This window comes from Sturnira hondurensis, unplaced genomic scaffold (genome assembly GCF_014824575.4).
Source record: "Sturnira hondurensis isolate 20B ecotype Veracruz unplaced genomic scaffold, ASM1482457v3 Scaffold0014384, whole genome shotgun sequence".
NCBI lineage: Eukaryota > Metazoa > Chordata > Mammalia > Chiroptera > Phyllostomidae > Sturnira > Sturnira hondurensis.
In genome coordinates, this window is record NW_028087015.1 from 34931932 (window position 1) to 34943817 (window position 11886).

The 11886-nt window shown below is 41.6% G+C and overlaps 1 protein-coding gene across 4 annotated transcripts in view; it reads left to right on the forward strand.

The window, feature by feature from the left end:
• CDH6 (cadherin 6) overlaps window positions 1–10701 on the forward strand; it is a 129375-nt gene extending 118674 nt beyond the window's left edge. For 2 of the 4 annotated variants that reach the window (XM_037063109.1, XM_037063110.1), the window contains exons 11-12: window positions 21–272; window positions 5191–10701. In XM_037063109.1, coding sequence (XP_036919004.1) covers window positions 21–272; window positions 5191–5681 — 743 coding nt within the window. In that variant the 3' untranslated portion in view covers window positions 5682–10701. Of the gene's footprint in view, window positions 1–20; window positions 689–1143; window positions 1711–5190 lie in introns of those variants that run through there. The other 2 variants (XR_005068938.1, XM_037063111.1) reach the window with 2 other exon arrangements.
• The last annotated feature ends 1185 nt before the right edge of the window (window positions 10702–11886 follow it).

Here is an 11886-nt window from a genome sequence, read left to right on the forward strand (position 1 = left end):
ACTTTGCTTTCCCGTTCCAGACAACACAGCGGGAATCTTAACTCGGAAAAATGGCTACAATAGACACGAGATGAGCACCTATCTCCTGCCTGTGGTCATTTCAGACAACGACTACCCAGTCCAAAGCAGCACTGGGACGGTGACTGTCCGGGTCTGTGCATGTGACCACCACGGGAACATGCAGTCCTGCCATGCGGAGGCCCTCGTCCACCCCACGGGACTGAGCACGGGGGCTCTGGTTGCCATCCTTCTGTGCATCGTAACCCTACTAGGTAAACTGCTTCTCCCCGCCTCCTATCTCCCCAAGCTGAGGGGCACACCCTGTCACTGTGACACTCTAGATTTGTCCGTCTCCCCCATTAAGGCATACAGCCCGATCTAGGTGAGTAGAGTTGTGTGCTGAGAATCTGTGTTGTCCGACCATGAACTAGCATTTGCTTGAATGTGGCTTTGGAGAACGAGAAGCTATGAAATTTGCCCATGTTGTCACCTCCTTGGGGAACCAATGCACCAAAAGAATTTCTTGCCTATTAGACCAGGACAGAACCTCAGAGGGGATGTAAGGGCAACATAAATGTGCCTTCTCGTTCCATTTGTTGGTTAATAATTAACCTAACAAACACTGTTGAATTTTAAAGCATGAACATCACTCTGCATGGAATATCTGATGAAGGCCCTTTCTGTAAAGGTAAAGTTTAAAACCAGTGTAGCGATGGCCAGAGGGAAGGGGGGTGGCGGCTGGGTGAAGGCCAGCAAAAGAGGGAGGGTGGGGAATGAGGACATTGGTACCAGTGTCTACAATAAAACTTTTTTTAAAACCTGGGACTGAAAAACATTTGGGAGATATTAAATTTTGTAGCGAAATACCTATATGGTAGCTATTGTACTTTTAAAACCTGTCGGCAAGTACTGGGCATGCCGTTAACCCTTCCCCATTAGTCACGACTGGCGTGTTAATAAAGGTGATAGACATAAAGAGTCGATGGGAACCCGGAAAGGGGAGCGTGATGACTTTGCCTCCCTCGCACAGAAAAACAAAAAGCAATTAAATTTTCTCTGACCCTGAGAACTTAAACCCGTTGAAATTACCACCTTCTTAGTACTGCTCAGTAATTGCCATACATAATGTCTATTATTTCTCAGACTCTTGACGATAAAGAACTTCTGTGAACAAGGAAATACATCTGGGCCCTAAAAGATTTAATGTGTAATAAAACAAAAATCAAGGTCTAACAGTGATTCAAATGAAATTTTTTACCCCCAACCAACAAATTAAGCACGCAGTTTGAGCTCCAAATGCTTACAGGCCCTTGACTGTTGTGAACTGAGAAACCAAATGTTAGCGAACGCAGCCCTCCCAAAGATGAAGGCAAGATTTGGACAGCTTGCCTGCACAATGGGCAGAGAAAAGTAAAGAGTTAGAGTTCACCTGGATTACAGGGTGGGGAGCCCTCTTTAAAAAAAACCCCACAGTATGGTGACTTTGAGAAGAGTAAAGGAAGACCCGCATTTCTCCAGGGAGAGAACGAAGATGCCTAGGGGTCTCTGCTCAAGGGCGTCACATTCCAGATCGACTTCGCTAATTACAACAGCAACCTGGCAACTCAGCTACAGAACTGTGATTCTTTTTGTCATCTACTCGTTGGGGAAAGTATTTTAAGATATGAGGATAAATAAAAACTGACGGTATGAAAAGACAAATTGGTGTTTCTGTTGGTGAGTCTGTAAAAATTGCTTTGGAGGACAAGGATATGAATATATTTTATATATGTTTTTTTAAAGGTTGTTTTTAGAAGGGCTGCATGGACGGGGCCGTATTCAGGTGGAATTCCATGGACTCTCAGCTCCTAGCGGTGGTTCTTCCTCTCACTCGTCATCCAGCCACATCTCCCTCCCCCTTCACTTCCTCCTACGAGCTCCCCGTATTCTTCCTTTTCACCCTTTCCTCCACTGAATTCCTTCTCTGCTCATTGCTCCTGATTTACCTCAGGGCCACCCACATCCTGTCTAATCTCTTCAGAATTCTGTACCTAATAAAAAAGGAGAGAAATGAGGTCTAACCTTTCCCTAGGCTCATAGCATGAGCTATTATATACTGAGCAAGATGCTTTGCAAACGTTTTCCTCACTTACTCCTCAGCACCGCCCAGTATATATTTACCTGCATCATAAGTATGAAACCCGGGGCTCCAAGATGCAGTCCTGTAGCCAGTCACACAGCAAACAGGCGGTAGAACTAACTCCCAAACTCAGGCCATCTTTCCTCAAGCCTCGGTGCTCCCACACTGCGCTCTGTCTTCTTCGTGAGCCTACGATGTGCAGGGCAGCTTCCAGGCTGAAAGACAGCCAGAACTGAAGAGGGGCCGGTTGGAGAATGTGGAAGCAAACCTGAGAGTTTCTAAGAGAAGGAAAGCCGTATTTGTATCGGAGGAAATCTGCGGTCAAGAAAGTGGACCAGGTGGCATCTGTTGTTTTATCTACAAAAATAAAACATAAATATTTCCAAAAATAAAACAACAGTGAAACAACCACCACGTCCCCCTGTCTCTGGGCTACTTTTAGAGCCTGGAAAACATCCACATAAATGAACTCATTCCTGACAACAATGGGCATCTACTTTCTAGTTTTACGATGGGATTTGAGCACAAATTTGTCAAAGGATCTCCTCCTCCGAAATAATTTCACTGCTGTCCTCGGGTCCCAAGGGAGGAGGGAGAGGGGGAGGCTCCATGACTGTGAAGGGCACCTCCTCAGTGAACTACTTTCTCAGAGACAGGCAGTGGTAGCTACAGAAGTAGGCAATGAGTAAAAGCTTTTTAAGGACAACGTGCCCGCAGCTACACAACCGCATTTGCAGGTCGCATAGGACTAGAATAATAGACATAGGTAACTTGAGCTGGGGAAGAATTAGGAAGTGATAAACACCTGCCTTAAATAAGGGGACAAACCCACGTGCATCAGAGTATAATTTGTTGAGAGTAATTTAGCTTGATTCTATTCCCCAATCCCCAAAAGTCCTTACTTACAACATTCTGTTTGCAAATCCATGTCACTGATCACACTGCAAAACAGAATAAAAAGGAATACTGTGACCCTCCCTCTGCCCGAAGGCCTGCAGTTTCCACTCGCCTGGACCCCAGAGTAAAATGAAGGCCAAGAAGCACCCCAACCCCACACGAGGCGGCCCCTCCCTATGCTCTCCTGTACGGGCTCCTGGTCCATCCACAGGGTCTCCTGGCTGTTCCTCAGATGCCCGGGGCACTGTCCCTCTGCAGGATCTTCTCACCCTGTTCCCTTCAGCAGAGAGCTCCTTGGATAACTCCTCACACCTCTGCTCAAATGCACTTTCTCAACGATGTAATCTACCCCCCAAAAAACATATACAGCCCCTGAAACATGCATAGAAGCACCCCATACTCCTGACTCTGCTCTACTTATCACCTTCTAATAATTTTCTTGTTTATTGTGTTGTTGTTTATCTCTGTCTCCATCTTATACCACCACCTGCCCACCTTATTGGGGGGGGGTCTTGGTCAACTTTTTAACTGACAGTGCCTAAAACTGTGGTTGGCACTACATAAATATTTATTGAATGAACAAATGAATGAATAGCCTGAATGGGGTGACCAATGAGGCATCAGAATATTCTCTGGCAGCAAAAGAGAATGCACACAATAACACAACCCCACATTCAAAACAGGCAAAATTCTATATCCTTGAAAAAGGGTCTGTGATCCGAACATGTGTGAGAGCAGGAGCTTGACAGTCTGCTGGCCTGGATTTCAGTTGCTTGTACGTGTGACATCTCTAACCCTTAATTTCCTCTGTGTAAAATAGTGGTACCTATTTTGCAGAGCTATTAGGATAATTAAATGAGATCAGTATGTAAAGCTCTTAGCCCAGTGCTTGACACATAGAACTCTCCCACTAATAGATAGCTAATTAGATAGCTAACTATTAACATCTACAACGTTAGTATATAGACACAAGAGTATGCATGTACCCATTATTATATAGGTAGGTACACATAGCCACCAAAAGCCATTATTTTGCGATTCTTATTGCGATGGTTCAATTTTCATGGCTCAAAAAAAAATGTGACCACATCATGGATGAGTGAGTAAAGAGACATTACTGGTACTTCCTGTAATAAACTCCCCTGGACCATCCCATTCGAACAATGCATTTTCTGCCTGGGTAGCCGTTTTCTCTTGAAGCCGTTGCTATGTTTTTATTTCCCATCCACACGTCCGTTTGTAGATGTGTCTCTCTGCAGGTGGCCAGCTGTGTTCTCGCCAGCTAGCTGTGAAGAAATATCAGGAGCTATTTAAACACAATCCTGGCTCTGTCTCTAATTTGAGTTCAGAGGAAAAAGGATGAACATCCTTTCAACACACGTTCCTTCATCAAAAGGATGACCATCCAGACAACACACTTAGGAACCTTTGAAAGATTTTTTTTCTTTTTTTAATTCCCATTAAATGTGTGTATATTTTGTTTAGCTTGCACAGAAATAATCTGGCATGTGTATTATTACCTGACCCCTCCGTATGGGCTGCTCTTGAAGTCCAAGGTGGCTTTCTGAATTGTATCTGGGTCTCTCAATTGTATGATCCGCAACATTTTCTCCTATTTGGGAAAGGTATGCAAATATTCACATCTCCACTTCGGGTTTGAAACTAATTTTACACTTTTCTCAGGAAAACAAAAAGGAAGGCATAGTGCAAAAGTTATTTTAGATGTGGAGTTACGCACACCTCCAACACATTTGGAAGGTGCCAGCCTTGTGCTTTCAAGCAGTTTCCGAGCATTTTAGGTGTTCAGCATAATTTGCACTCTACTGCAGCACTCTTACTCCGGCTGAGCACTTTTTTTTTTTTTTAGTATTTTATCTTTTTCCTTACCTTGAAACTAGTTTGTTCTGTCAAAGAAAAAAGGAACTACTGACAAAATTTGACAGTGTTTCATCCTCTGCTTAAATTGCTACCTTCTTTCAAATATTTACCCCATTTCTTTTGGGTCCCGGTTTGATCACGCATGAAGGCAACCGCACCCTTAAAGAAATAAAAGTTGAGTCTGCACTTTCCTCGAGGACTTTAAAACTTGCAGTGGGAGCCCAGCGTGTCTTCCCGGCCTTAATTGGGTGGCAAATTAACTCCCGCTTCCCTTTCTGTCTCGTTTCTGCCTCCAGTGACGGTGGTGTTGTTTGCAGCTCTGCGGCGGCAGCGGAAGAAAGAGCCTTTGATCATTTCCAAAGAGGACATCAGAGACAATATTGTCAGTTACAACGACGAGGGCGGCGGCGAGGAGGACACCCAGGCCTTTGACATCGGCACCCTGCGGAATCCCGAAGCCATAGAGGACAGCAAATTACGCAGGGACATTGTGCCCGAAGCCCTCTTTCTGCCCCGACGGACTCCAGCAGCTCGAGACAACACCGACGTCCGAGATTTCATCAGCCAAAGGTTGAAGGAGAACGACGCGGACCCCACGGCGCCGCCCTACGACTCCCTGGCCACCTACGCCTACGAGGGCACCGGCTCGGTGGCCGCCTCCCTGAGCTCGCTGGAGTCGGCGACCTCGGAGGGGGACCAGGACTACGACTACCTGAGTGACTGGGGGCCTCGGTTCAAGAAGCTCGCGGACATGTACGGAGGGGCGGACAGCGACAAGGACTCCTAATACGTTGCCTTTTTCGTTTCCCAAGACGACACTGAACCGTGTGAAGTGGCTGTTTCTTTCTGTGTATCCACTGCTCTGTCCTGCCCGGCCCGAAAGGCCGGCGGCTGCAGTCGTGCGGATCCAATGGTAGAGACCGTTTTCTAGGACACTTTTATGAGCCCCCAAGAGGCACAGGTTTATTTTTTTGGTGCATCCGGTTCACCAGGTCAGCCCGCAGGCACGTGCCGCAGGAGAGGACGCAGAGCAGGGCCGGTTAGGGACCTGCTCGGTTCCCCTGGCCTGGCCTTTTCCAGGACACTCCGTGGGGTGGCCCACGGGCTCCCACTGGACCGCTCACCTGCTGCTGGGAGGAGGGATTGTTCTCGAACGATGAAACATAGTTTTAGGCAAAGAAAGCAGGTTAGGAACGGCCCCAAAGTTGTTCCTGGTGTATCAGCTCTGTGGGTGTGCATTTCCGTCTCAAAGATTTTTAGATAACACGTGCCCATCCTGTTTGTTCTTGGAGAACTCGCTCTGGCACCGGCGACTATTCAAAGCATGAAATCCACCAGTGTTTTAAGATTCTACTTCCTCTGTAGGGACAGAAGCAAATTAAACAGCAGCATTCGAAAACAACCACCAAAAAAATAATTGTAAGACCTCATTCCTTACCACTCACTCATAATTTTTTATTTATGAGACATGCAAAAGTTTGCCCTTATACCATATAAAGGAAAAGGGAAAATAGCTAATAATGTTAACAAAGGAAATATTTAGCATATTTTAAAGTCTGGGCCACCAAATGTACCACAAATCACTTGAAATTATTTCAACTATCAGTAGGTTAATTACAAATAAGTCTAACTGTTTAAAAGTTCTTGGAAGAACTTTTCTGAGATAAATTTTAACTCCTTGTCTGTAGTTGTCGTCAGTATTATTCTAATATATACTTGAAAGTAGCGGTGTGAAGTACAATAATTCATATTCTTCAGATACTTCTTACTAAATCAAGTTGCATTAGTAAAGGCAGATTAAATAAAACTTCAATCACCCTCTCGGAGTTTAATGGGATGGTAAGAGCCAGCCACACTTGAACCTGATACCCTGTCCTTCACATACAGAAACACATATATTTATATAATGTGATAGGCATAGATAGACATTGAAATCACAGTGAAAATGTACATATGACATGCTTGGAAGACGCTTACAAAGGGAAAACTTGGATTCCCTTTGAGTGTTTAAGATCGGAATTTAAGTGCTAGTTGACTTTCAAAAGCACTAATATTTTTTCATTGTTTTTAACTTTGTTTCCATAGCAACGCTGCTATCTCTGTCTTTGAACTAATGATAAAGTAATGGTCTCAAACTATGACAGAAAAGTAATGTGCAATCCGCCCAACCCATTATTTCTCTAATTATGCAATTAGCATCAGAGTTATTATCCAGAAGACCCAGCTGAACTGCACCATTCCTTTGGCAGGTTCCAATCATTTCTTTCATACGGCTGTTCTAACGCTTTTCACCATCGGAATCTTCACGTGCAGTCACCAGAAATTTCCCAAGTACTGTAATGAAAATATTCTTATTTTGAAAACTTTAAAGAAGCAGGCTCTGTATATATATGTACTTAAGAATATGCTGACTTCAATTATTAGTCTTAGAGATTTATTTTCAATTGATGTTAATTTTCTACAGATGATCTTAGTGTCGCAGCCATTCGGGAATAAGGTCCTGTCGGCACATAATTTCTATTTGGAAACGCACTGTCGTCTAGTTAGGTTTTAAATCAGCGCGTTACCCAGGAACTAAGGAAGGCACCTTTAAAATAAGAGAAATGTGGTGTTTTGGATTACCCATTTAGAGTGAAAAACTTTTACAACCACATTATTCCTTGTGTTTCCTGAATGTTTTCCTGTTTTGTAAAGTACTTCCTATATACTAACAAGTATTTCATGCTTGGGTTATTTCCTGCTTTTATGGTTTTCTTTGCTAGTTCTTCACACACACACACACACACACACACACACAGAGGAATGCAAACAAAATACTACAGGAGGGCTTTACTGTAATGAATCAATACATATCATAGTCACAGGTAAGTACTGGAAAAAAGATAGCTTAGTAAAGTTAATTAGTAAGAAGTAGTTCCTTATAGCAATAGAAGAGCACCTTAATCACATGACTTACTGTACAATCGAAGACTTCTCTATCCTTACGTTTCATGTCATGTAACAAATTGAATCAAGAAAGTCCTTTGAAAAAAGGCTATCATCAGAAATCTTTCTTTTGAACTTTTTAGTGCTAATTGGGATGTCTGAGGGTCAACACTAGGAACTTCCAATATTTAAGAGTAAGGGTTATTCTGTCTCTCCTGTAAGTGCAAGTAAGTCGTGCTGTAGCAGAACATTTGAGATGTAACTGGCAGGGTGTTTGATCCCATCCTGAAAATGACTCAGTGTACTGAGTGCAGGTTCATACTACTAAATACTGAAATAACTGTTTAATCTCTTACCACAAAACCCGATGATGAAGTCAAGTTCTAAGAAACTGGATAATTGGAGGCTGGAGCTGAATATTTAGCAGTAGGGTCCTGTGAGTATCAAGGTTTGGTAATATTTTCCTATAATGAAGACCCCCTAACATCATGGAAACAATAAGAAACACAGTTCCATTATGCACGGATCTAGGTTCCTTCCCACCAGGTATCAGATCAAGAACTAGGGTCAACGCGAATAATGACTGAAGAAAATTGGTTTTCAGCTCACTTTTCACATTGTCTCTGTCCTGATGTTACTTGTTAGTGATGAGCTATATGGCAAGTGGGAAGAGGTGAAATTTTAATATTTGTTTTAATCACTGAGAAACTAAAATTCAGTAAATATTAGCAGATTGTTTTTATGGGTTGTTTCAAGAACTTGAAGGCCTTTCTGAGTTTTTTCCCCCTCTACTCAAAGAGGAGAATTTCTTTGAACCAGAAAGATATCCACTGGAATAAGTCAAAATTGTAAAAACATTAGGCCATTGTGCATAAACGGCCACTTTCTGCTGAAAGGCCTAGAAACTATTTGTCCCCAAATAAAAAACTAAATCAAATGGGGGCGAAGACTAGCTGGTTCCATAGAACTATAAGAGAGGGGCTCTGGGCACAGTAAAGGTGGGGGGTTCGTTTTGTGTTCTTCTTTTTTATTTTTTACAGAGCTTTACTTAGCATTAAGGTTTAGGTTCATAAAGGGAGGGTCAAATACAAATTGACTCCATTTTCAGATTCAAATTAGCTCCATTTTCTATTCAACTTTAACTCAGTATAAAAATTTGTGGTTGAGTTTTCATTTCCAGCTCCCAAAAATTTGTGCAAAAAATTCTAAAAAGTTGAATCTGTATCTTAGAAGCATCCAAATTTTACGAATCCAAATTAATTTGAGAATGTTTCATTATTTTCATTGTCAAGTATATAAATTTTAGATATCCTAATTTGAACAATACCTTATGTCAAATGTTTGCAAGAAATCCATATTTTGTTGCAGATAATAATCTATAAACCATGATTGAGCATTCCTCAGTTTCGTATACTGGAGGATGAAAAGACTATGCAGTTGAAAGAAAAGAACAGAGATGAATCCTGACAACAAACTAAATATTTAAATCAGGTACAGCTAAATGTATTTTCCCCAGGAAATTCACCACCAAATAAATCACTGTTTTCTAGTCACTAATTCTGAAGTAATACAATTACTTTGGAAGAACACGAAAAAGTCCTGAACAATGATCCCCACTATTTTGAAAAGTCCTCTGAAAAAGGATCATTCTAGTATTATTTTGTTTTTTGTGTTTTTATCTAAATGAAATCTTCTTTGAATTGTGACAGGGGATTGAAAATCTAAGCAGTCCACTGTATTTACATTAGCTTTACAAGTCAGCCTTCTTTATCAGATTGTAAGAGTGGGAAGATTAAGACCATGTGCGTGGAGCTTCAGGAATATGAACATTTCATAAGTCTGACCAGCAGCTTTCTTTTCCAGAGAATACAGGATTCCTGGATGGTCTCCTTAGAAGTTCAGCGCTATTACAGACGCAGCATTTTTAATCTCCCTCTGGCATCTTTATGGAATAATTTTCTAAAGGGATAATTCTCTACTAAAATATATCAGACCCCGGCCATATTTAACATGCAGAGCAATACCCTCTTAGAAAAGAAATACATCGACTCATACACTTGTTAAAAGTTAATAAAGAAATAGCTCATTTTTAAAGCCACAAGTTTATGGTCTCTGCATCGTCAATTTAATTTAAGCATTGCTGAGACAATCTTTAATCTACTCCCCATTTTATAATATCTTATTTATGATTTGTTTTCATTGTTTAATTTGGGGGGAACATTAGCCCTCCAGAGCCAGCAGATGAACGTGTAAGAGGAGGTCAAATGGAAACAGAGCTGATTACCCACTATATGTCATCAGGGCCGAGGCACTTAGCTGAAGAGACCCCGGTTATTAGATCAATTTCAAAGGAGCTTTTACAAGTTACTTAATTCTATTTTTTTTGAAAACCCATGGACCACAAACTCAAATTTCCCCTCAAATGGGGTTAATTTGACAAATGAGGCATGGGCCCAGCATTGTGAAAAAAGTATTCCACTATAATGAGATCTCGGTCTTTCTTGCGAGACTGTGCCATTCCTGTAAATATGTCTAGAGGCACCTTCTATAAGCCTTTAGTTTTCTATGATCTATCAGTTCAGTGTTTATTAAGGAGCCAAATGTATAGAATTGCTAGGCATCTGGGGTGGGGGGGAAGGCTGTGCAGCCGACGTGAAACTGATCTGCTCGGGAGAAACCTAGGAACGCTTCAAATCCATGGTACTGTTTTGTTTGTGATTATTTTCATTGCTTTGAAAGCAAACTGCATAAGAATAGGCCTTATAATAAATGCTACGTGCGTCTTCAGTAGTATCAAGCTAAGGCCATTTGGCATTCTCCTACCCTGATTTGTGATTTTCAAGCCCCCAAATCAAAGCTTTCAGGTATTGATTGTTTCTAATGAAAAATACTCCCAAGTGCAAATGGAAGCTGATGCCACCCTGGAAGATTTACTGGCTACAGTGCTCAGTGCGTTTCGTTTTTTCAAGATTGCTTGGGTCTTGGGCAAGGAGAACACCTGGTGGAAACCATCACTACTCAGCTTCCATCAGCGTTTCTAGTTAGGGAGACTGTCCAACTTCACGGGTTGCACGAGAACCTTTTCTGTATTAGAAGAGACAGGTTGAGACAATTAAGCTTTTAGCTCAATGTGGCCGGGCCTTTCGTTACAGTCCGAATGGCAAATCCACGCTCCCTGAAATGGCTTCTTTTATTTCCCTTTGTTTTCTTAGACGTATAAATTTGAAAAGAATGCAATTTAAAAAGTGATTTCTCACAAAGAATGAATATGCCTTTTGCAAATCGATTTTTGTAACAAGTTATTTATATGATATTACTTAATAAACTGTTTTTTTCTAACTTGTTTTTTTCCACTTCTCTCAAACTACTGTCTGTAATCGGAGCTTTAAAAATGTACATGCGGACACACACTTCATCTTTCCGAATCTGTTGTTTTAACCTCCCGGGTAGCTAGGGGTGGGGGGAGCCAACTTGTTATATAACAATTAGCTTGTAAAACCATAGTTTCTTACAGCCAAAAATATATATAGGATTGGCACCGCCATGCATCCTCTGACTCGTGGGACACCAAGAATTCTGCTGTTATTTATGGAGTCCCTCTGTTGAGAAGAAAGCTGTTTATCCTCATGGCAATTTCATTAGATTTTTTTCAAGTTCTATATTTTTGTCCATCTAAAATCTCCATCCTTTACTTCACTCCCATAAAAACAATTGTCTATGGACATTTGATCTAAAAAGGAAAAAGAAAAAACAGGAACCAGACCAGGGGGAAATAATAAAATCCTTCCACCCTCCTGAGACTGAGTAAATAAAATGCTTTTAGTATCTTTGGAGCTACAATATTTTACACATTTGTTCTTTTTTAACCTGTCTCCTATTTTTACGGAGGCCATTTCATAATTTTTAAACTGGGAGAATTCATAGCTTTGCAAAGGAGAATTTCATTTATTCATTCATTTGTTCAGTACATCATGGACACCCTGCTTTGTGCTATAGGACGTTGGACAGCAAGCCGGATACCTGTATTTGCCCTCCTTCCAGAAGCACACGGTCTAGGAGGAGGAGCT